The 26,540-nt window shown below is 44.9% G+C and overlaps 1 protein-coding gene across 2 annotated transcripts in view; it reads right to left on the bottom strand.

Moving 5' to 3' along the window:
* The window catches only part of rasal1 (RAS protein activator like 1), a 140,643-nt gene that overhangs the window by 89,447 nt on the left and 24,656 nt on the right, over positions 1–26,540 (bottom strand). For both annotated transcript variants that reach the window (XM_033043341.1, XM_033043342.1), the window contains exons 5-6: positions 24,031–24,160; positions 4,216–4,297 (exon numbers count right to left, since the gene is read on the bottom strand). In XM_033043341.1, the coding sequence (XP_032899232.1) occupies positions 4,216–4,297; positions 24,031–24,160 (212 nt within the window). The remainder of the gene's footprint in view (positions 1–4,215; positions 4,298–24,030; positions 24,161–26,540) is intronic.

Raw genomic sequence — 26,540 nt, 5'->3', positions numbered from 1 at the left:
TCCCACCCCCTTCCCCACACCACCCCACCCCCTCCCCCTCCCCCCACACCACCACCGCCCTCCCCCACACCACCCCCTCTCCCACACCATGGTGGAATATTGAATTGCGGAATGGGTTGCGTGGGGGGACCAGGCCTCCCGTGTGACTCCGACTTAGTCTAGTCTTTCTTAGAGCAGGCTGACCAAAACCGAACACAACACTCCAAGTGCGGCCTCGCAACGTGTGTGACTATTTGTTGTGATGTCCTTTCTGGTCAGTGTACTGTACTTTACACCAGTGACCTAAATGACACAAAAATATTATCATGGGTGAATGACATCCCAAATCCCAACCTGCTGCCATGTGATGAATACAAACACCATTCGCAAACAATACACAAAGGGGTGAATGCTCTTAGGCTCACTGAATGACAATAACATGCAACAGGCCTTCCGTTCTTCAACCCAGGACACAAAAGCTTACTGACCAATTCTATCAGCGCAGCCACTAACTCACCCTGCAGGTCGGAGCAAATTAACTTCTTCAGGCCGCTAAGTGAGATAATGCTCTGTTTGTTAATATTTTGATATTTGAAGTGTCAGTAAGCTGGTTGGTATTCCAACATGGAACATTTCATTACGGAACAAAAACAAAATATTTTAAATGAAAACAGAAAATGGCAGGGATTTTGGTTACATTAAGCTGTTTAGACATTAGACTTTAGGGAAACCACGCAGAAACAGATCCTTCAGCCCACTTCCGCGCCGACCCGCGTTCACCCTGTACACTAGCAATTTCTACTGGAGCCAATTAACCTACAAACCTGCACATCTTTGGAATGTGGGAGGAAACTGGAGCATCCAGAGAAAACCCACGTGGTCACTGGAAAAGGTACAAACTCCGTACAGACAGCAACTCTGCCAATGTGTTATTGTGCTGCCTATTGTTGATGGCAATGTTGTGGAACATATTCTACGTCTGGCACTGTGCAGAATTTTTGATCGAAGAGAGTCTTCAGGATCTTAAGGCAATGAACTTTTCCAGTATTTTCTGTTTTTTATTTTGGATTTCTAGCATTTTTCTTTGGTAATTTGGGACAATAATTTAGTACCTGTTATTCATATCTCCCTCTGACTGACATCCAGATATCACTGGGTATCTCACCCCAGTTTGTCATTTAATCTTACGTGTCATCTACCCCGCCCTGGTACTCCTCCAATCTCCCCTTCCTCTGCTGCTTACAGTGGTTTACATAGAACAACGATCATAGAACACAGAACAGTATAGCGCAGGAACGAGCTCTCCGGCCCAAGAGCGGAATTCACTATCAAAACATGGAGGGGACGGGGGACACAATTTTTTGGCGGCCGCGTGCGCATGCGCACACTCACACACACACGCGCGCACGCGAGGATTCGGAGGCTCAATCCAGCGCTAAATGCAGCTCAACTGTGCCTCTCTCACCGGGTTAACTACAGCCCTGTCTGGACTGACGGGACACCAGCGCTGCTTCTCCACGCTGGCCATATTTCCCGCAAGCCCAGGCAGGTTAACCTGGCGGGGATGTCCCCCACCTCTCAAAACATGGGGGGGACGTGTCCCCTCTGGCCCCCCCCCCGGGTTTTCCGCCCCTGCTCCGGCCCACAATGTCTGTGCCAAACGTGATTCCAAGATGAACTGTAAATGGTTCGATTGTAATCATGTATTGTTTTTCCCCAGACTGGATAGCACACAACAAAAGCTTTTCACTGTACCTAACTGAAACTGATGTCATCTGCCGGCACATAATCCATATTCCTCCATTCCCTACATATCCACGTGCCTGTCTAAACACCTCTTACTCTTAGATGCTACTATCATATATGTCTCCACCACCGCGCCTGGCGCCCCACTACCCTCTGTGTAAAAAAAGCTTGCCCCACACATCTCCTTTAAACTTTGTCCCTCTCACCTTTAATCTATGCCCTCTTTATATTTTCATCCTGGGAAAAAGGTTCTGACTGTCTACTCTATCTATGCTTCTCATTATTTTATATATTGGTCTCCCACAACCTCTAGTGTCCCAAAGAAAACAGTCTACATCTGGTCAACTTCTCCTGATAGTTCACACACTCTGATCCAGGCAGCATCCTGTAGAATTAGAATTACCTTTATTGTCATTCAGACCTTACGGTCTGAACGAAATTTCGTGCCTGCAGTCATACATACAATAATACAATAATAAACAACAATAAATACAAATTAACATCCACCACAGTGAGTCATCCAAGCACCTCCTCACTGTGGTGGAGGCAAAAATCTTAGGGCTGCAGTCTCTTCCCTCCTCTTCTCCCTCTGCGCTGAGGCGATTCCCCACCGGGCGATGGCACAAACAGTCCCGCGGCTCACCGAACCCCGCAAACGGGCCGGCTCAAACACCGCGGCCCGGGGTGGTCGAAGCTGCCGCCCTCCAGTCCAGCGGACGCAGCCGCTGGCCCGCGGCTGAACCCCAGACTCAGGTCACTGCCGCCAGAACGCCGTCCCAGCCACCGGAGCACCGTTCCAGCCCCTAGCCGGATCGCCCTCACGTGAGTGCCGTTCCTCCCTCGAGCTGGGCCGCTCGAACGAGAGCGACGTACCTCCCTCGAGCTGGGCCGCTCCGACGGGAGCGCCATACCACACTCGAGCTGGGTCACCCCGATGGGAGCGCCGTACTTCCCTCGGGCTGGGTCGCCCCGACGGGAGCGCCGTACCTCCCTCGGGCTGGGCCGCTCCGACGGGAGCGCCATACCACACTCGAGCTGGGCCGCCCCGACGGGAGTGCCATTCCACCCTCGGGCTGGGCCGCCCCGACGGGATCGCCACAGCCCCTCACGGGAGAGTCTCAGCCCCGCGCCAGGCCGCCCTCACGGGAGCGTCACAGCCCCTCACAGACCGAGCCGGACCTCCCTCACGGGAGCGAGCCCAGGGCAAGTCCTGACTGGCTCTGTCTCTGGAGTCTCGAGGTCGCCAGCTCCGCCATTAGGCCTCAGCGCAGACGGAGGTAGAGAAGGGGGATACGACAAAAAAGTCGCATTCCCCCGAAGGGAGAGACAGCAAGCATCGTTTCAACCCCCCCCCCATAAACACAACCTAAAAACCAAAAACTTAACTAGACAAAACGGAAAAAAACAACACAAAAAAGTAAAAACAAACGGACCTCCTTTGAACCCTCCTTTCAAACCTCCTTTGAACCCTCGCCAAAGCATCCACATACTTCCCGTGTTGGAGCAACCAAAACTTCAGGCAACACTCTAAATGTGGCCTAACCAAAGTCTCATGGAGCTGCATCATGAGTTCCTGACTCATACAAAAGTATCACTCTCCCTGTCTTCACAGATAGTGCCACGTATTTCCAGATTTTCCTGTTATTATTTAATTATTCTGGCATAGTTCATTTGGTTCCTCTCCCAGAAAAAAATAATCCCAATATCACATGTCAACACAACCACACACAAAGTGCTAGAGTCAGTGGGTCAAGCAGCATCTCTGGAGAATGTGGAAATGTGACGTTTCAGGTGCCAACTCGAAACGCCTCCTCTCCAGATGTTCTCCAGAGATGCTGCCTGACCTGGTGAGCTACTCCAGCACTTTGTGTCTTTTTCTTTGTGTCCTTTTTTTGTAAACCAACATCTGCAGTTACTTGTTTCTACATGTCCACAAAACCAGTTTGCCGTTAGCCAAACCTTCAGGAATAAATTATTCCAAAGATGTGCTTGAGGGTTTCTAAGTTAATTTTTCATCCTAACTTTCTCCTGGTAGCCACTTCTTCCCACTCATTGCAGCGACCCACTGTTACCCTGGGGCCTGTACTGTGGGCTCTTTCTCTTCCTGGGAGCTGGGAACCCCACGGCATTGTCCGCCATCTTGTTGCCATGGAGCGCGTGCGCCAGGGCGTGGGGTAGAAACCTGAATGCAGGTTGCCCAGGGTTCCTCAGCTGTCCCACTGTGTGGAGTTTGCATGTTCTCCCTGCGACCATGCAAGTTGCCTCCGGGTGCTCCTGTTCCCTCCCATATCCTAAAGACGTGCAGGTTTGTAGGTAAACTGGCCTCTGTAAATTGTCCCTAGTGTGTAGGGAGTGGTTGTGAAAATGGGATAACATAGAACTAATGAGAACTGGTGATCGATGGTCGGTGTGGACTCGGTGGTCTATTTCCATGCTGTATCTCTAAACGCTAAAAAAATGACAGATAAAATTCAAGCCGGAGGAACTTACTGCTGTTTCTGTAGTTTTGTTGTTGAACACCAGTCTTGCAAACGGGTCTGACGTGCCAGAGATATCTCTCGGTGCAAGGTCTCTAGGGAGGTAATGAAGAACAGAGCGTCCATGAAATGTTCTTAAATCACAGCAGAGTGGGCAATTATTCAATTACAGTCTGAGCGTTGGGCACGCGCTTAGCTAATTAGAGTTGATCAATTGATAAAAGAATAAATCCAGCAGGGAAACCTCAGCTTCAATGGCACACACCATGGAACTGGCAATACACTTATTGAACTACAGCTAAAATATAGGTTAAATCTCATCGACTGTACCGTTATTCTCGGTGTAGGCTCCTATATATTGGCGAGACCAAGCACTGACTGGGCGTTGGTTTTGATGAACACTGATGCTCAGTCCACCTTGGCCTACACGATCTCCCGGTTGCTAAACGTTTTAACTCCCCTTCCCATTCCGATACTAACTTTTTTTGTCCTGCACCGCTTTCACTGTCAGGGTCAGGCCACACACAAATTGGAGGAATAGCACTTCATATTTGACTTGGGCAGCTTACAACCCAGCGATATGAGCATTGATTTCTCTAATTTCAAGGACCGCTTGCATTCTCTCTTCCCCCCCTTGCCCCCCCTCCCCCCTCCCCCCTCCCCACTCCCCCACCCTAGTTGTCCTGCTAGTTCCACTGTTCATATCCCATCATCCCTTCATTATCATCTCCTCCTCAGCCAACAATGGACCATTATGGGCTCTATTCTTCCTTGGGCATTTGCTGCCAGCCCTGATTTATTCTGGCCTTTTCCTACCTGCCCACCCTCTACTTTCAGTCTGAAGAAGGGTTCCGACCTAAAAACGTCACCTGTTCCTTTTCTCCTGTGATGCTGCCTGACCCGCAAAGTTGCTCTTGAACTTTGTGTCCATCTTCGGGAAAACCAGTACCTGCAGTTCCTTCCTACCCTTAAACATCAGTGTGTTTGAAAGGTTAGAATCTGGTAGTTTGGTCACTCATTCTCTTGACATCCAGAGATGGACGGTTAGGAGGATTGCAGGCAATAAAATGGTGAGATTTACCCAAGATAGGTCTCAATACTGAGAATGGCCGACTGTGGATGACATTCATTGGAAATATTAATGGTCCCATTTTCCATGATTTGAATAATAGCATTCGGGAGTTTTGATGTTAAAGAGTTCCAGGGGTAGGAGAATCACAAACTTGAGGGCAGAGGTTTAAGGTGAGAGGGGAAAGATTTAATAGGAACCTGAGAAACAACTTTCTCACAGAGGGTGGTGGGTGTTTGGAACTGCCAGAGGAGGTAGTTGAGGCAGGTACAATAACAGCATTTGGAAGACATTTGAACAGGTACATGGATAGGAAAGGTTTGAAGCGATTTGGGCCAGACTGGGACAAATGGGACTGGGTTGGATGGGGGTGAAGATAGATGCAAAGCGCTGGAGTAACTCAGTGGATCAAGCAGCATCTGTGGAGAAAATGGATTGAGATCCTCCTTCAGACTGCAGAGGGCAACTAATGGGGGCGCGTTGGGTCGAGGGGCCTGTGTCAGTGCTGTACAACTCCATGACATTTCACACCCAAGGAAGTCATTGTGAAACAAGATCGCTGCTGTGGCAAGGGGGGAAAATTGGAACTACGTTGTGTGTAGATCTCCCCCTTAAACAACAAGATGACAAGCAGCCTCAGGGAACAGGCTTTTGTGATGCTGATGATGACATTGATAGTGCCCAGGAATCTACACAGCTGCTCCTCCCAAAATGTCAAAGTCCAGAGCCCTCGGACCTTGCCAAATCTCACAGGACAGTAAACAAAGCCTCAGTTGAATGTCTCTTCCAAATGTTGACACCTCTGACAGTGCAGCGCTTCATTAGCCGATGAGGTTTTTGTGCTTCAGTTGCTGAAGGGAGATTTGAGCCCATGACCCTCTGGCTCAGAGACTCGAGTGCTTCTAAGTGAGCTGAGGCTGACACGTCCACAACCTGGCCTTTCTATTCCTTTAAAGCTCGGAAAATTACATCTTGAACAGTGACTAATGTCTGGAAGTGTTTCTCACGGAATAGCTCCAATGGGAGATAAATGTCAAACTGTGATTTGTCACCAAAGCGGGACTTGACTTTCAGCAGATGCCAAAGGACAGGGACTGTGCCGACGCTCTCACAGGAGACTGTGCCTGGTATTTAAACTCCTGTCTGCGCTGTGCCCTTTTCTCTGCTGAGTGAGCTCATTTATAAACAGTACAGTACAGGTAATCACTGATAAACAGTACAGGTAAGCACATAACCCTTCCATCGCCAATGCGTTAGTGGAAATTGGCAATGCAAGGCTTGTGTGCTGGCCCTGTGCGAGGAAGCTCATGAAATGTATTGGGTGGGATGACATGTCCTCCCTTAGGGCCGCTCCGACCTCCATCACCGGCAGACAGGCCAGAGGAAGCCGGCGTCCCGCACCACAAACAATGCTTGGCTGCTGGAAAACACCAGCACTCTGTGCTAAACCGAGGCCACAGTCATACAAGCCAAAGCTGGGTCCAATTAGTGGCTCTTGGCTCAAATTGTCACCACCATGTCAGCCCTACCCCTTATAGAACCAGGAGGTGCTGGGATGAATCCAATTTTCCTTGTGCCTTCCCACTGATGGCAAAGGACTGCTCCCTTCTGTGGACTGGGACCCTCGAGATGCTCTTGCTTGTTGGTGGAAATAAAGCCTATTGGGTGAGTTCACCTTACAACGAGTGCCAGCCGATCCAGTGTCATGACCGATGCCAAATAAGAACATGAAGAACATAAATAGGAGCGGTAATAAGCCGTTCTGTTCCTCTAGCCTGGTTTGTCTTGTACAAGATCTTCGCTGATCTTCTACCTTGTTACTATTTTCCCGCCTTCTACCTACATCCTTTGATTCCTGTAATGGATACTTGCTCTTTTTAATGGATGGGAAGGGGGATGTGGCGGGAGGGGTAAGGATGAGTTTCCAAATAACTTCAAATAATTCGAGAGCCCAGGAACCCAAGAATTCTATATTTAGATCTGTCCAAGGCCATTAGTTCAGTTTAGTTTATTGTCACATGTCACGTGAAAAGCTTTTGTTGCGTGCTATCAAGTCAGCGGAAAGACTTGATGGTTACAATCGAGCCATTCAGTGTACAGATACATGTTAAGGGAATAATGTGGAATAAGGGAATAAGGGAACAAGGATAAGAAGATCTAAGGGAGCTCTGCCAATGCACCTCACACATTCCAATGTTATTATTTTTATAACTATCATGTTCATAAGTTGTAGGAGCAGAATTATGTAATTTGGCTCATCAAGTCTACTCCGCCATTCAATCACGGCTGACCTATCTCTCCCTCCCATTCTCCTGCCTTCTCTCCATATCGTCCTTGAAATAATGTTGCTAACCTGAATTGATCCATGGTGCCTAGATTTACCTGATTAAAAGCTGGTTTCAAATGAAATTACATAAAATTCTCAATTAGCTGTGAAGTTGTCTTGTTGATTTACAATTGTTTTTTTCCCACTCACCAACTCAATTAATTAGAGGATTAGCAAGTAGACACTGCCTGGAGAATGGATTTAGTTGTCTTATCTCCTAAGCTCCTCAGCACATTCTGTTCATTACCATAGCCTGAGAGGTGATGTGGCACCATTTTTTAATTTCTTTCTTCTAAGAAGCAAGCTGAATGCACTAAAATCAAAATAAAAGGCAGTATACTCATGATCCTTAAAGAGACAGCCATACAGTTATGTTAATCCACTTGGCGTTTGGTTAGACATCATTTGAAAGCGTGCTGCACAAGATTAGTAATAAACACATTGGTGTGAAATGGAAGCAGCTTTATTATAAATAGGCAGCATTTCTAAAAGATGTTAAAGTGATTGTTCCAGATGCACTGGTGTCTTTGTTAAAACAGCTCTTGAAGGAATTTTACACACATTAATGAATTTTCCTAATATCATAAAACATTCGCAATTATGTAAGAAGGAACTGCAGATGCTGGTTTATACCGAAGATAGACACAAAAAGCTGGAGTAACTCAGCGGGACAGGTTGAGACCCTTGGGTCTTGAACCGAACGTCACCCATTACTTCCCTCCAGAAATGTTGCCTGTCTCTCTGAGTTACTCCAGCTTTTTGTGTCTAACATTTGCAATCAGACAGCTTTTTATAGTATGGCTCTCAGTTCAATAGATGTACTGGCAGCACTTAGTCAGAGTCATTCAGCATGGAAAAAAGGCCCTTCAGCCCAACTCGTTCATGCTGACCAAGCTGCCCCATCTGCACAAGTTCCATTTGCCTGTGGGGTTTGGCCCATATCCCTCTGAACCAATCCTCTCCATATACCTGCCCAAGTGTATTTAAAACATTACCTCCTACCTTATCTGGCAGCCCATTCCATATACCCAGCTCCCCGAGCAAAAAAAATGCCCCTCTCACCTTAAACCTATGTTCTCTGGTTCTTCATTCTCCTGTGCTAGGTAAAAGATTCTGTGCATTCACTCTATCTGCTCCCCTCATGATTTTATACACCTCTATAAGAGCACCCTTCATCCCCCTGCCCTCCAAATAACAAAGTCATATTGACATCTGTCACCCAATCATTCCACTGGTTCAATGGCACTTTATGGTCATGTATGCCTCACTACAATGAAACATTTTTTGCAGACAGTTCAGTGACAACACATTAGACACAATCATACTAAGTATAAGTGTGCAAGATAGTAAACCACACAAGGTCAGTATACCGAGCCACCAATGTGGAATTCTCTCCCACAGAAAGCAGTGGCCAATTCATTGGATGTTTTCAAGAGAGAGTTAGATTTAGCTCTTAGGGTTAAGAGAATCAAGGGAAATGGGGTAAAAGCCAGAACGGGGTACTGATTTTGGGTGATCAGCATGAAGGGCCGAATGGCCTAATCCTGTACCTATTTTCTATGTTTCCATGTAAGCGCCATCCTGTACAAGTCTATTTTTTTTTTACAGTTAGTGCTTTAACTTGGCTAGAAAGGATTTGGACATAAGATACAATTGCTGACTCGCAGCAAACATTCTACTTCATAAGATTAGCTTGGAGATACAGCATAGACTCATCAGCCCACCGAGTTCCTGCTGACCAACCATCACCCGTATACTAGCTCTATGTTATCCCAGTTTAGTATCCTATACACTAGGGGCAGGTTACAGAGGGCCAATGAACCTACAAACCCACACGGCTTTGGTATGTCAATGGAAACCAGAGCGCCCAGAGAAAACCCACCCGGTCACAGGGAGAACGTACAAACTCCCTACAGACAGCACCCAGAGTCAGGATCAAACACAGGTCTCTGCCACTGCCACAGTAAGCAAGAGTAAACAAATAACGATATCTTCTTCCAGCAAATATCAGGCTAATATCAATCAAAAAATGCCTGGTAGGATAGTCACAGGTAAATTAGATGCACTACATCAGCCACAAATCACCAAACTTGATAAGCAGCAAATTTTGTCCATCATCTCTGCTCTTTCATTGTGTATCGGAGAAAGTAACATCAACTTATTCCAAACACAAAGTTCTGGAGGAACTCAGTAGGTCAGGAAGTGTCTGGGAAGGGAATGGACAGATGACGTTTCAGGTAGGGACCCTAACTCAGACTCTGCCTGAGGTGTTTCAAGCTGAAAAAGGGTCCGAGCTGAAACGTCAACTGTCCATTCCCCTCCAATGATCAGTCCGAAGAAGGGTCTGGACACAAAACGTTTAAGAAGGCTGGAAAATCGAAGGTAGACAAAAGTGCTGGAGAAACTCAGCGGGTGCGGCAGCACCTACGGAGCAAAGGAAATAGGCAACGTTTCGGGCCAAAACCCTTCTTCAGAATGATGTAGGGTGGGGGGGGGGGGGGGGAAGAAGAAAGGAAGAGGATGAGCCAGAGGGCTGAGGGAGAGCTGAGAAGAGGAGGAGCCAATAAGGGCTTCTGGAAATTGGAGGTCAAACATCGTCTATCCAGTTCCCTCAACAGATGCTGCCTGACCCACTGAGTTCCTCCACAACTTTATGTTTTGCCCAAGATTCTGGCATTTGCAATTTCCTGTGCCTATAATTTATTTGAACAAGATTAAAAATTGTTGTTCTGATGTTCAACTGAATGCAAAATAATAGAGGTGCAGGTTTGAAAACACATACCTGCAGATTCAGGGACAGTTTCTTCCCAGCTGTTATCAGGAAACAGAACAGTCCTCTCACCAGCTAGAGAGTAATCCTGACCTTCTATCTACCTCATTGCACACCTTCAAACGATCGTTAATAGTAAGATTAAACGAGAACTTACCAGTTTGAAGTTTGATCTGTATTTTATGAGGAGTTACGATGAGGGATTACGTGAAGAACCCCGCCAGGACGCATGCGTGTCATTCTTCAAAGCAGCGGTGTGAAATCACAGATAACTGTAATGACTAAACATAGTAAGATTAGAGAAGAGATACCAGTTAAGTATATGATCAAGGGTGGGAGCGGAGGGCACGTAATCCCTCATCGTAACTCCTCATAAAATACAGATCAAACTTCAAACTGGTAAGTTCTCGTTTAATCTTACTATTTTACTTCGGAGTCACGTCAGTGACTACGTGAAGATTTTAAAGCTCTGTGATTTCATGCCGTGGAAACGAGTCCATGCATCACGTCTGCCTTGACTGTGGGAGGAATAGTGTTAACATAATTTGGACATGAATTCAACATTGAAATCATAAAATTTATTAACACAAAATTATAACCCTTTTATGGGTTTGAATTAATTTACAGAACTTAAAATTTTTTCTGCAAACGTTCCAGGTTTCATTACTGGTTTATTGTAAAATAATTGGAATGTTCTTTCCCCTGACCATCCTGCTGCTTCGAGGACTTGGTCCATGGGCACATCCAATTGTATTGCTGCCGATGTAGCTGCAGCCCTGGTGGAATGAGATTTTAAAATGTTAGTATCCACCCCAGCCTGTGTAAGCACCTGTTTCAGCCATCTCGAGATGGTCTGGACCGTCACTCTTTTGTGTGGTTGCTTGTGGCTGACCAGAAGTCCCTTCTCATTGCCTCTTAGGATTTTTGTTTTCTCTATGTATAATGACAGGTGTCTAACTATACAGAGACGGTCATCTGTAGGGTATGACCTAAATTGTATATCGAGGCCTGCTGATCCCTGTCTGTTCTGCTTTACTAGCTCGTAGATGTGGAACGTAATATTGTCAGGTGAGGAAGTCATGTTGTCCAGTCTAAGTTTATGCAGTGACTGTACCCTCTGTGCCGTGACCAATGCCATTAGCATGACTGTTTTTAAAGTCAGTCTGTGTAGGGACAGAGCTGATGCTGGAACCCAGTTTCTGAGCATCTTCAGGACAATGCTTACATCCCAAATTTGGGAGTACCTGGTTCTTAGGGGATTAGTATTAAAAATTCCCCTCATGAGCTTAGTTACCAGGGGGTGAGTCCCTACAGAGTAACGCTCTGTCCCTTGCCATAGGTAAGTCGACAGGGCACTTCTGGCGCTGTTGATGGCACTGTAACTGAGCCCCTCATCATAGTGGAGGCCTGCCAGATATTCCAGAACAGACAGGATGTTCATGTTTCTGTTGGTGATGTTGTTTTTATGGCAGTACATTTCCCACTTCCTGATATAGACCAGATACTGTTTTTTAGTCGATTGTCTTTGGGCCGCCGAGATCATGTTCGCTGTTCGGTCCGTTAGTCCCAGTTGTAGTAGTGGTGTTTTTAAACTCTACAAATTAATGTTCAAATATTTATGGCATGGGTGGCTATCCCCTGTTACGGGATGTAGCAATAAGTCTGGTCTATGTGGGATGGTAATACATGGTTCTAATACCATGTTTTGTACCACTGGGAACCATGGTTGAGTAGGCCAATCGGGTACTACCAAAATACCAGACGCAGAGTCTTGTTGTATTTTCCTCAATACCCGACTGATGAGGCAGAAAGGAGGGAATGTGTACATAAACAATTTCCCCCAATGCAGCGAAAATGCATCTGTCGCTGCTGCCCCAGGGTCTGGTTCCCATGAAACATAGTTTGGTATCTGGTGGTTTAGTCTTGATGCGAATAGATTGATATCTGGTCTTCCATATTTTGCTGTAATATCAGCAAATACTTTTTTGTTCAACATCCATTCGGTGTTTTCATTAAATTTGCGTGACCTGGTGTCTGCCACTAAATTTAGTCTTCCTGGTAGGTAAGTGGCTGATATCCAAATATCTCTCTGGATGCACCATTGCCAAATTGAATTAGCCAGATTGTCACATGATATCGATTTGTTTCCACCCATGTGGTTAATGTATGCTACCACGGTGGTATTGTCTATTTGTAGTCTAACATGCTGGTGAAATGACCCAGTACAATATGACTTTAGGCCATGGAATGCACCCAACATTTCCAAGTAGTTTATGCCCAATGTGAGTAAGAAAGATGCCTCCTGTGCAGTCCATCTACCTCCACAGCTGGTGATGGTATTGGTGGCTCCCCACCCAAGTGCACTGGCATCAGTTTGTAGTACCATGGAAGGGTTACTGACAATGATTGGGTTGGAACAAAGCCAGATGTTATCTATCCACCATATTAGTTCCGTTTTGGCTTGGATTGGTAGTTTCATAGGTCTGTCAAAGTGACCTGCATTAATTTTGAGCGCTTGTATTTTTGCTCTCTGTAAGTTTTGGTAATGTAGAGGTCCAAATTGTGTGGCTGGGAAAGCAGCCACCATTTTACCAATTACTTTTGCTACCAATCTGATGGATGGTTTTCTGATGTCAATGAGGCTATTGCAAGCCTCTATTAAATCTCTAGCCTTTCCCTTAGGTAGTGTCACCGTCATGTGAACTGAGTCAATGGTGAACCCCAAATAGTCCATAGTAGTGGAAGGCGTTAGTTTAGATTTAACTGGATGGATGATGAATCCCAGTTTTTCAAATAACTGTTTTGTGGCTGTTACAGTTTGTATGGCCAATTCCAAAGTTTTGCCCACAATGAGTATGTCATCTAAATATGCCATAATCATGTGTTTACGTTTCCGTAGAAATGCTAGGGCTGGTTTTAAAATTTTTGTGAACAGCCTGGGGGCTGATGATAGCCCATTTGGCAGTGCTTTATACTGCCAGAGTTGTCCCATCCAGTTGAATTTTAAATAACATCTGTGGTCACCTCGTATAGGCACTGTATAGTAAGCATCTTTTAAATCGATGCTGGCCATGAAGTAACCTTTGGAAATTAATTGTTTAGCAGTAAAAAGGTTTCCATTTTAAAGTGAATATATTGTACAAATGTATTCAATTTTGTCAGATCGATGATGATGCGACAACCACCATCTTTTTTGATTTTGGTAAATATATTGGACACGAATTCTAATGGTTCGTGTTGAGTATTTTCAATTACACCTTTTATGTAAAGCCGCTTCAGTTCAGCTTGTGCCTCTGATTTTTCTTTATCAGTGAGCACGAACACTCGGTTCGGTATATGTTGAACTGGAGGGCTGTACTTTTGTATAAACTCTATTGTATATCCCTGGATACTGCTTAAGATGTAAGTATCGGTTGTTAACATGCTCCATGCATTCAAAAACCAGTGTAGTCTCCCCCCCAACCTCCATGCTCTCCATATTATTTAGGGAACCAGACCCACCTACCTCCATTGTTACCAGTGGCAGGTTTACTTCTTTTTGTAGTTTTTTCGCTGTTGTTGTTGCGCTGGTGTCTGGATTTTCGGTTTGGCTGGCGTTGGAGGTCCCCGCATCTTCCAAGAAGGCCGGCCTGGGCCATGGCCTAAAAAAGACTCATGTTTGAAATACCATGCCTTCGAGCTTTCACCAGTTCTGCTGGTGGGTGCGTAGGGGTGCTGTCTTTGGCTGTAGTGGGTTTTTGTTGGTGTTCCTTTTATTAATCCCAAGGTTTTGGCTTCCTCATCGAGCTCTTTTACCTGCTTCGATAGGTTGCCTCCGAACAAGAGTATGGGTGGTTTCGTGGTCCCAGGTTTGCACAGTCCCGCGAATTTTGGGTTCAGTGTGGGTTGAATGGCACTTTTCCTGATGTTATTTATTTCATGCTGGGTATTGCAGAATAGTGCCAGTGCATCTTGTTGGTCCTGGGACATGTCCCTGTCGTCCACTGTACGGGCAAATGCTGTTATCCCTGCGGTCAGTAATTTCAGTACTTTTTGCAATTTTACATCCATACTCCTGACTCCTGTTCCAATGTGTTTCCATATACAGTTGTTAACTATTGGAACGTTCAGAGATATGCAATTGCCCGGTGCCAGGTGTCTTCCTGTGGTGTCCAGTACAGCCTGCTCTTGTAACTGGTTTAGAGACATGTAGTCTATACTGGCAGCAAGCTTTGGCTCCAGATTTTGTCCAGTTTGGTCCGGCTGTATAAAATTGGCCACCATGTCCAGTAGGTTCTCTTTTTCCCGCACCCCATGCACACTTGTCTTTTCTTCTGCGGACCCCTCTTCCAGGTCAGCCCAGAACTGACCCACAGTGCTCCCCTCCGATGAGGTAGAAGCACTGTGCAGCCCTTGAAAAGGTACTGCTGTGGGTTTATCATAGGGCCCACAGTGACCCGACTCCATCTCCCGGAGTCTGTCACGTTGGAGCAAATGCTCCACACACCGCTCCATTCGGCTCCAGCGCTCTCGGTCGCTGGCCGTCCGCGGTGGTTCAAAGTCGGACTCCGCTGAGTCCACGACCTTGTTAGTTTTGTGTCTAGCCTTGCCGCCCGGCCGCGTGGATTTGGCCGGTGCGGAGGCGACATTGGGCACAGCTGATCCCACTACGGGTGATCCAAGTGCCGTCGGCTGCTGTTGCTGGCTGCCTGCTGCTCCGCGGTCCTCCCTCCCCAGCTTAGTCGCAGCCCTTGTCTTCTTTGTTTTATCCATGTTCTTACCTGTAGTTGGAAATGGAAACAAAAAAGACCGCAGAGTAAACGCTTACCTGCAATTAGCGGCTTTTAAACTGCCGCCGCGGGGGAACGTCTTTCCACCGCGTCTGACGTTTCGCAATGCGTGTAGCGATATGACACGCATGCGTCCTGGCGGGGTTCTTCACGTAGTCACTCACGTGACTCCGAAGTAAAATTGGACTTTACCTTGCATTAAACGTTATAACCTTTATCCTATTTCTACAGACACTGCGGTCAGCTTGATGTCATCGTGTATGGTCTTTTCGCTGACTAGATAGCACTCAACATAAAGCTTTTCGCTGTACCTCAGTACACTTGACAATAATGAACTAAACTAAACTGAGCTAAACCCAGCCAATGATTTGTTTTTAACCCATGCAAAAGCATTTCTCCCTTTCTACAAGGCTGAATCAATATTCGAGTACGTCGCCTGCTCTCACTGACCGCTGGCTTGGAGAACAGCTTTCATCCCTGACCGTCTCAATTTCCCTTTCTGCCTTTGAACTGAATGACAACTCAATGTGCAGCTCATGAGTCAGAGAAAAAAGGAATTACTTTTAAAGGTGCAAAGGCCATTCAAAGTTAAAAGTTCATTCTTTGCAGAAAGCTTCAATAATGAATGTGTCATTTCAGATGAAACCCGTGTCGAGTCCAGCTCTCAAAATAATGAGACTAGACATAAAAGGCTGGAGTAACTCAGCGGGACAGGCAGCATCTCTGGAGAGGAGAAGGAATGGGTGATGTTTCGGGTCGAGACCCTTATTAAGTCTCTCAAAATAATGAGATTCTTTCATCTTGACGGTGGGGAAGTGTGTGACAGGGGGGGGGAGGTAGTGTGTGACAGGGGGGGAAGAGGGGCTGACAGAGAGAGAGACGGGGGGGCGTTAGTGTGTGTGGGCGGGAGGGGTTAGCATGTGGGGGGGTTAGTGTGTGTGTGGGGGTTAGTGTGTGTGGGGGGGTTAGTGTGTGTGTGGAGTTAGTGTGGATACGGGTTGTGTTGGGGAAATGGGTGAGTGGTGGAATATTGCGTTGGGGAAACAGGGCTCAACGGGTCGGGGGGGGTAGGGAGGGGAGAGGGGTTATGGAGGGTGGGAGGGAGTGACTGATAGTAGGGAGTAACTGAGGGTAGGGGAAAGGAGAGGGAGGGAGAGGTGAAGGAGGTAGTGGAAGAGGGGAGAAGGTGGGCGAAGAGAAGAGGGAGAGTGAAGAGGAGGGGGAGGGAGTGCTGGGGATGAGGGGAAATGAGCCGTGCCTGTGCAGTTGTGGGCTATGGGTGAGTGGTGGAATATTGCGTTGGGAGAGCGGGGTCAACGGGTCCCACTTGGTCTAATAGAACATAAAACAGTACAGCACAGGACCAGGCCCTTGGGCCCACAAAGTCTGCACCAGGCAGCATGACAAAACCAACTCTTCTGTGCCTGCACTAGATCCATACCCTTCCGCTTCTTTCATATCCACGCATCTACCCAAAAGTCTCCTAAACCCCATTATCATATCTGCCTCCACCATAACCCCCAGCAGCACGTTCCAGGCACACACCACCCTTTGTGTAACAAAACCCGCTGCGCACATATTCTTTAAACATTGCCCCTCTCACCTTAACGCTATGCTTTAAAGGCAGTAAGTCTATTCTTTGATATTTCCATCCTGGGAAAAGGGTTCTGACTGTCTACACAATCTATGCCTCTCTTAATTGTATATACTTCTGTCAGATTTTGCTGCAACCTCCGGCGTTCCGCAGAAAACCTCCTCCCCCTGTAGCTGATACCCCTGAATCCAGGCGTCATTTTGGTAAACTTCCTCCGCACCCTTTCCAAAGCCACCAAATCCTTCCTATAATAGGGTGACCAGAACAGCAGACAATACTCCAATTACAGCCTAACCAAAGTCCTATCATGACTTTCATTTTCTCAGAAAGATCTCATGGTAGAAGAATAGATTGCTGAGGTGAATAGATGCAACTGGTAGATGTTACGTTGTTAAAGTATGTGTGGGGAATATCATTCCCATTGAGTTCCAGCAATGTTCAGGAGTTGTCACTCCTTCTGCATGAGTAATAGTTTTGTACAATTTTATCTGTTCACAAGCCCCATTTCAGAGGCTCAATAACATAATCTAGACCAAATCGTGTCAGAGGAGCTTTCATTTTAAAGAGAAATTGATCCAAAATTCATGGGTACTATACTGACCAACATTAATCTTCCAATTAACCTCCAAGAATAGATTGCATGGATGTGAGTATTGCTATGTTCACGTTCATAGGGTATTAAAGTCATACAGCATGGATGCAGACCCTTTAGCCCAACTAATGTATGCAGACCAAGATGTCTATCTAAACTATTCCCACTTGCTCATGTTTGATCAATATGCCTCTCAACCTTTCCTATCCATATACCTGTCCAACTTTTGGGGTCGCGCTATCGAGACCCTTCACGTCACGCTTGGTCGCGCTGTCGAGACCCTTCATCAGAATAGAACGTGTTAGCCGGCATTCTCTCAATTCTACAGCCAGAGAATCATTAAAAAAGACAAATAAATTACAAATAATTGCTCTCTTGACCCTCAAGTCTTCAACCATTAGTTACTTACATTAATAGAAAAGTGATTTTTCTCCTGCATGCAGCAAATTAAATTATATTTCTTGACTGCTGAATTGAATTGAAGTCTGAAGAAGGGTTTCGACCCCAAACGTCACAGATTCCTTCGCTCCATAGATGCTGCCTCAAACGCTGAGTTTCTCCAGCAATTTTGTCTACCTTCAATTTTTTCAGCATCTGCAGTTCTTTCTTAAACAATTGAATTGAATTGAATCGATTGAAAAATACAGAATGGAAACGGGCCCTTCGGCCCATCGATTCCATACCGATCACTCATTACCCGTTCACACTCGTTCTATGTTATCCCACTTTCTTATCCATTCCCTACACACTATGGGCCATTTACAGGGGCCAATTAGCCTGCAAGCCCGCACGTCTTTGGGAAATCAGAGCACCTGGGGGAAGCACACATGATGACAGGGAGAACAAGCAAACTCCGTTTAGACACCACCAATAGTCAAGATTGTACCCGGATCTCTGATGCTGTGAGGCAGCAGTTCTACCCGATGTGCTGCAGTGCCGTCCCATTAGATCTATTCATAAAATAGACAGAGGCACTATCTCTGATGTCCTAGCCAATACTTTTCTCCTCAACGAATAACCACGACATGAAGAGAAGCAGGCCATTACCTCAATGCATCTGCAAGATCTTGCTGGCAGTAAATTGGCCATCACATTTTCGTCCAATATAACTGCCTGCACTTAAAGAGTTCCTCATCTTGAAATAAGCATTTCCAGAGAATAGTAGTGGACAACCAGGCAAATAGGTTGCTGTTTTATGACTAGACTTGCAAGGAATTTGTTTGCAATTGATCACTTTGTTCTCAAATTGATTCCCCAAACGATTCTTGGAAAAGCTGGCTAAATAACTTAGGCCTCTGCATACCGATCCAATAAATCAATCCTTACACTGCACATAATTTTGAGTTTCCAAAACTGTTTTACCTCTCACTAAGCTTCCTAATGATAAAGTAAAATTTATTTTAGTATAAATAATATATAAGAATAAGATGCTGAGATGAATAACTGACGTACACGATTCTGATCTCAAAGAAATCAGACTGAAGCTTTTCATATGAGAATAATTTCCCTGAGGACGTTGATAAGACAGGTGACTACCAGAGGTCTAAAGAGAACCCATTAAATGTACTCAGTCAGTCAACATAAAGAGGAAAGTAATGCTCTCGACCTCCTGGGCCTCAGTCAATGGCAGCTTTATGTATATAAGAGCCTGGCATTCCTTACGAATTCAGACATATCCACTAAATACACACAGAGAACAGGGATAATTTTCTACTTTGCTGTTATTAGAAGCCAATCTCAAGCCTATGTCTGCTTCTAAGTCCACAATGCTTCATTTAATTGGCCTTCTGCTATTTTCCTATCATCTGACTTCATTTAAAAGGGCAATTTCCAATACAGCAGCAACAAGCCGCCTATAACTAGAATTCTCACGTTGCCAGGATACCCGATCCTGTTCTTTATCTGAATTACTAATCTCAATATTCAGTCAAAACAGGAGGTACTACATGAATTTCCTGAAGATTTTTTTTTGTCAGATCTGACAGGCTGGGGTCCCTTGTTATGGAAGGTTTAAAAGACGTACGGTATAATTACAGTGGAGAACAATCATCAAAATGTGCCCATTTTCCAATCCCACACTATCAAACATTTAACTGAGTAGAATCCGTCTGCACCATTACATCTAAGCGTGGCACCTCAAATTACTATCATTTCACTACTGTGATATCTTAAACATATTTTTGACACCTGAAAATTACCATATCATTAAGGAGCAATTTTAAAGTTCACAGTGGACTGTACAAATATAACAATACTTTAGCTATGATTCTTATAATCTCTGATCTTCCTCCAAAATGTATCATCTGCTTATACCCACACAGTCAATATTAGTTATGAATCTCAGTACAATTATCGAGTGTTTAATTGTCATATGTACTGATAACAGTGGAAGTCCAATTTGCAGCGGTATAACATGCCTGTAAACACAACTCATAGATAATAAACCAACAGAAAAATCTATAAAATTCTTATCCATTCTCAAATGATTCCTCAGCGCAACAAAGACTGAAGAATGTTTAATGTCCCTCATTATGGCTTTTCATTGGCTGCAATAATAAAGATTACTTTCTTGATTTTTATTTGCAACTGAATCTAACTTTGTTCTCCACTTTATATCACAGGGGAGCAGTACAGTGGAGACACAAACAACTGCAACTGTTGGAATCTTGAGCAAAACACTACGTGCTGGAGGAAATCAGCAGTTCAGGCAGTATCTGTGGAGAAAAATGGACAGGAGGCTTTTCAGGCCAGGACACTTCTTCAGATTTTTGGAGAGAGGTGGAGAACGTCTTCAAACTAGACAATACTTTGGGGAGACTTTGCAGTGAATGGAACTGCAGAGATTGGAATCTTGAACAAAACACAAAGTGCTGCAGGAACTCAACAGGTCAGGCAGTATCTTGAATTGATTAATGGAATGATACAGCGTGGAAACAGGCCCACCGAGTCCATGCTGACCATCGATCACCTGTTCACACTAGTTCTATGTTATCCTACTTTTGCATCCACTCCCTACACACAAGGGACAATTTACAAAGGTCAATTAAGCTAAAAAGTTGCATGTGGGAGGAAACCGTTGCACCCGGAGGTAAACCCATGTGGTCACAGGGAGAATGTGCAAACTCCACACAGACAGCACCCGAGGTCAGGATCGAACCCGGGTCTCTGGCCGTGTGAGGCAGCAGCTCTACAAGCTGCACCACTGTGCCGCCCCATCTGCGGAGAGAATGGGCAGACCGCATTTCAGGTCGGGACTCGTCTTCAGACCCAAGTGCAGTTTTGGTCTCCTTCAGTAGCTATCACTAACTACAATATTCCAAATCATTTAACACCTCTTATCTCACAGCAATTGTCTTTTCACCTCTGGCCTTTTTTCCAACCATCTGCAAAAAAAATTTTAAATCCTCACCTGTATCCACCTATCGCTTGCCAAACATTTTCCTGCCCCCATCTCTTTTCAAACTTTCTCCCCTAAATACATTCAGTTTGAAGAAGGGTCTGGACCCAAAACATCACCTGTCTGTGTTTTCCAGAGATGCTGCCTGACCTGCTGAGTTACTCCAGCACTTTGTGTCTTTTTCTTTCTAAACCAGCATCTGCAGTTCCTTGTTTCTTCAAATCATTCTACTGTTTAGACCACTGAGTGACTGTCACTGTGCCGTTCTTAAATCTAGCTGAGAAAGATAAAGTGTTGTGCACTTTTGGCCTACTCAACCCTTTCGTATGAGAACAGATCTGATGCTAAACTCACTGGTGAAGTCACTGAGCAGAATGCAAATCTCTGTCAAAAATCTTGCCAATAGAAGTCTTCCATTTTCATATAAAGAGCACAGCATGTCAGAGAATCCAATAAATATACAAGATGCTGAGTTGATTCTGTAATTTGTAATCTTATAAGTTCTAGAAGCAGCATTAGGCCATTCAGTCCATTAAATCTACATCACCATTCAACCATGGCTGATATATCTTTCCCTCTCAACTCCATTCTCCTGCCTTCTCCCCATAACGCCTGTACTAATCAAGAACCTATCTATCTCTGCATTAAAAATATCCATTGACTTGGCCTCCACCGCCATCTATGGCAATGAATTCCACAGATTCACCACTCTCTGACTAAAGAAATTCCTTCTCACCTCCTTTTTTAAAGGTACGTCCTTTTATTCTGAGGCTATGCCTACTGGTCCTAGACTCTCGCACTGGTGGAAACATCCTCTCCACATCCACTCTATTCAGTAAGTTTCATTGAGGTCCCCCCTCATCCTTCTAAGCTCCAGCGAGTAGAGACCCAGTGCCGTCAAACGCTCATCATATGTTAACCCAACCATTCCTAGAATCATTCTCGTAAACCTCCTCACATGTTCTTCAAAGTTACAAATGAATTTTAGAACATAGAACAGTACAGCACAAGAGTGGACCCTTCAGCCCACAATGTCCGTACTGAACATGATGCCAAGGCTAACCCTTATCTGCCTGCACATAACCCGTATCCCTCCGTGCATCTGTATGTGCCTATAAATGGTTTAAAATGCCACTAATAGTTCTGTTTCAACCACCAGCATAGGTAGTGCGTTCCAGGCACTCACCACTTCCTATGGAAAACACTTGCCTGACACATCTACTTTAAACTTTGCCCATTTCTCCTTAAAGCTATGAACTCTAGTATTTGATATTTCCATCCTGGGAAAAAGATTCTGACTGTAGTGACAGCCTCTACGACGTCTCAAGGGTTTAGCCCACAATAGTCACTTTAATAGATGACCGTGGATCAGAAGGTAATCGATACGTACCCAAGAGCCCTCCACGAGACATTCAATGCCGTCGAAAGATGAATCTTCCACAAACAGTCTCTTAATAGTTTCTTTATTGTAGTAGTACAAACAGTAAAATAATTCATCAAGGCTTCTTCTTGTATAAGTACATTTCAATCATACTCGTGGTCATGCTCATGGATGGTCGAATATCTCTCCCCCGATCTTCATCAAACTAAACTAAACTCCTTGGTAGTCTGCGCCAGAATCCCAGTCACAAACCACGCCCCAGGCTACGTATAAATCCCACCCACATAATTACAGGCAGATAAAATAAAAGGTAACTGGTTAATTACAATATACTGAGTTAAGCTAAATGGCTATTACACTGACTGTCCACCCTATCATTAGTTCTCATGATTGTATGTACTTCCCTGCAACCTCCGGCATGCCAGAGAATTATGAAGATCAACTTGAAACATGATTAATATTTATGATGTTCAGCAAGTCACAGTCAGACAATTCTAATGATGGAAGTTTTAGAATTCATAAGCTGCAATAAAAAGCATCTCAGCTTTGCACCGTCTGTTACAGAGACTTACTCGAGTAGTACAGGTGTCAGGATTATGGGGAGAAAGCAGGAGAATGGGTTTGAGAGGGAGAGATAGATTAGCCATGATAGAATGGAGGAGTAGACTGGATGGGACAAATGGTCTAATTCTGCTCTTATCAACTATGAACTTATCTAGAGTGCAGATGACTTCCAGTTGAAATGACTTCCCAGAACCATTTTAATAGTGCTGCTGGTAGAGCTGCTGCCTCACAACACCAGAGTCTGCGGGTTCGATCCCGACTACAGATACTGTCTGTGCGGAGTTTGCACGTTCTCCCTGCGACAGCTTTACAGACACTAAATACATGGCACAGTATTGAGCAATACTAACTGATCGTATCATGGCCAGGGTTAGACCACCCAAATGCCCAGGAACAAAAGGAATTACTAAAAGTTGTGGAGACTGCCCAGACCTTCACGGTACCGACCTCCCCACCATTGAAGAGATCTACAGGAGGCCTCAAAAACACAGACCAGCATCAGCAAGTCTCACTCCACCCTGGCCACGCACTCATCTCACTCCTGCCATCAGGGAGAAGGTATAGGAGCCTGGAAACTGGGACCTCCAGGTTCAGGAACAGCTTCTTCCCAACAACCATCAGGCTCTTGAACACCACCAACTAAACTTCAAACTGTTTTGTGTGCACGAGGGATCCAAGTCGGGCTTTTATTTTGTTTTGAATTTTATTGTTTTTTTTTATTTATTGAACTTTTTTTCTGTTTCTTATATGATTTATTGGGGACTTTGTTTACAAACCCGTTATGCAGCTGCAAGTATGAATTATTCAATTTTGGTACATATGACATTTAAACACTCTTGAGTATTGAACAGGCCCTTCAGCCGATAATGTCTGTGCCGAACAAAATGACAAGTTAAAATAATCGTCTCTGCCTGCACATGATCCATATTTCTCCAAACCCTGCATATCCATGTGCCTATCTAAAAGCCTCTTAACGTATCTGCCGCCACCACCACCCCTGGCAGCAGTTTCCAGGCACTCACCACCCTCTGTGTAAAAAGACTTGCCTTGCGCATCTCCTTTAAACGTTGCACCTCGCACCTTAAAGCTGTGCCCTCTAACCTTTGACATTTCCAGCCTGGGGGAAATGTTCTGACTGTCTTCCCTATCTGTGCCTCTCACAACTTCATATACTTCCATCAGGTCTTCCTTTAACCTCTGCCTTCCAGAGAAAGCAATCCAATTTTGTCCGTCTCGCTGATGCCCACCAACTCAGGCAGTTGTACATACTGTTCAGTGTAGCTTTGTTGGTGGCCTTTCTCTTTATTAGTGTGAAATGCATTTTTTTTATTGGCTGTGATTCTTTGCCAATGAAGTTTTCTCTCACCTGGCTTCGATAAGATGGCACTTTAGGACTTTAGTCTGCCGATCGCGGAGAATCTCTAAACCCAGGTGTATCTCTCCTTGAATCTCCTCATCCGGGTGAATTCGAACCAAATTTATCCAGTTGTCAATACCTGAAGAACAAGAGGCTTTTATTATGACCAATGTACACATTATAAAAAACCAGATGGATAAAAGTCAATGTACATTAGTTTAGAACTCAGTTCATAAATTTATGTTTATAAGGCATCGGAGCAGAATTAGGCCATTTGGCCCATCAAGTCTACTCCACCATTCAGTCATGGCTGATCTATCTTTACCGCTCAACCCCATTCTCCTGCCTTGTTCCCATGAATAAAGTCCTATTTTTTTTTTAAAGAACCTTCAGCAGCTCAACATTCCACATGGCACAGGGCTTACGTTGTACTCCACTTGTGAAATTTTAATCCATTAAAATCTTCGGGTGGGATCCTGCTGTTAGGTGTGAGCTGATATAGTTTTATCTGCTAAGTTCCTGCTTACCATTTACACATCTGCTGATGTTAAGCAAAAACCAAACTGCTGGAGGAACTCAGCAGCTCAGGCAGCATCTGTGGAGGTGTTGCACAGATGATGTTTCGGGTCGGGACCCTTCTTCAGGTTGATGAGGGGAGAACCTCTTCTACATAGACGTACTTTGAGGAGAATTCGCAGCCCAACATGCCCACACTGACCAACATGCCCCTTCTACACCAGTACCGTGTTTGGTCCATGTCTCTCTAAACCTAGTCTATCCATGTACCTGTCCAAATGTTTTTAGAAAGTTGTGATGGAACCTGCCTCAATTACCTCCTCCGGCAGCTCGTTCCATACACCTACCACCCTTTGTGTAAAAAAATTGCTCAACAGATTCTTATCATATCTTTCTCCTCTCACATAAACCCTATGTCCTCTGGTTCCTGATTCCCTGACTCTCGGTCAAAGATTCTGTACATTTACCCTATCTATTCCCCTCATGGAGTGTCTCAATTTTTTTTTAATGCTGGTTTTGATGTGCAAATCTGGGTTTTGGAACAGTGATTCCAATCTACACTAAAACCTGTAGGGTCCAATTCCTTTTCCGAATGAGCACGGCCTCATCTCATGGAGTCATCTTCCTTTAGCGGTCGCACCTGCCCGTCCTCTTGGGCGACAGTGATCCAGTATCAGACCCTGGATACAGAAGCTTGGCTCGCATCTACCAACTTTGTGATCTCTCGCTGTGACTTCCAGCAATGTTGAGGCTAGTTCATAATCTTTGTTCACCTCCTTGGAGTGATATCCATTTTGTCAATTGATTGACATGTTCTTCTCAAACTATGATAAATCTTTGGAAATTAATACCCGGAGAATGAAAAATAACCAGAAAAAAATTTGCAGAGATGTTTACAGTGTTGCAGAAAAATATAAGTACAAATGGCGGATATTAAAACGCATTATATGAACAAATAGCAAATTCAGCCCTGGTTTATTTTAAATTAATTTGCACCAGGATGGACAAGAAATTGGATTTGACATCTTGTAGCTTTTCTTTTTTTTGCTTAATGCTGCCTCGTTTTATCAGTATTATGTTGACAAAATAAGTACCTCAGACAATAATTTCTAATGCCAGATAACCAATGACATTGCCAAGGGAGGACAAAACTGAGTCTGACAAATATTGACAGTGCAGTCCCTTTGGGGAAACTCTTTCTCGCTGGCTGTCACTTATTAATGCCTCAGATTACTTACATACCCAAACATCGGCAAGTTTACCCCGCAGTATAATGCCCCCCAGCACAGAAGGTCACAATTTTGTCTTTTTCGTTCAGGAAAACTCATTCAAAACCTTCAGCAAATAATTTATTTAAATGTCCTTTCTTGCTTCTCCGAGGAAAGAAGAACGGATTGCTGGTAATCTTCTACGTTCTATAGTTTAGTTTAGTTTGGAGATACAGCGCAGAAACAGGTCCTTCGGCCCACCGAGTCCGCACCAACCAGTGATTCCCGTGCACTAGCACTATCCTACACACGACTTTAATCTTTACCGAAGCCAATTAACCTACAAAACCGTACGTCTTTGGAGTGTGGGAAGAAACAAGAGCACCCGGAGGAAACCCACGCGGTCACAGAGAGAAAATACAAATTCCGTACAGATAGCACCCATCGTCAGGATCTCTGACATTGCAAGGCAGCAACTCTACCGCTCCGCCACTGTGCCACCCCTATATGGAGGCAGAGGAGATTAGTTTAAATGGCATCATGTTCGGCACAGACATTTATGGTATTTAATAGAGTCATACTGCAAGGAAATAGGTCATTCAACTCAACTGTCCCTGCTAACCAAGATGCCTCATCTAAGATGGTCCCTTTTACTCACATCTGGCCCATATCCCTCTAAAACTTTCCTATTCATGTACCTGTCCAAATGTATTTTAAATGTTGTTATTGTACCTGCCTCAACTTCCTCTGGTAGTTCGTTGTACATACCCATCACCATCTGTGCTTCTCATTTCA

Source organism: Amblyraja radiata, chromosome 25, assembly GCF_010909765.2.
Source record: "Amblyraja radiata isolate CabotCenter1 chromosome 25, sAmbRad1.1.pri, whole genome shotgun sequence".
NCBI lineage: Eukaryota > Metazoa > Chordata > Chondrichthyes > Rajiformes > Rajidae > Amblyraja > Amblyraja radiata.
Note: the sequence above shows the minus strand (reverse complement) of the source record. Positions and strands in the feature narration are given on the sequence as shown.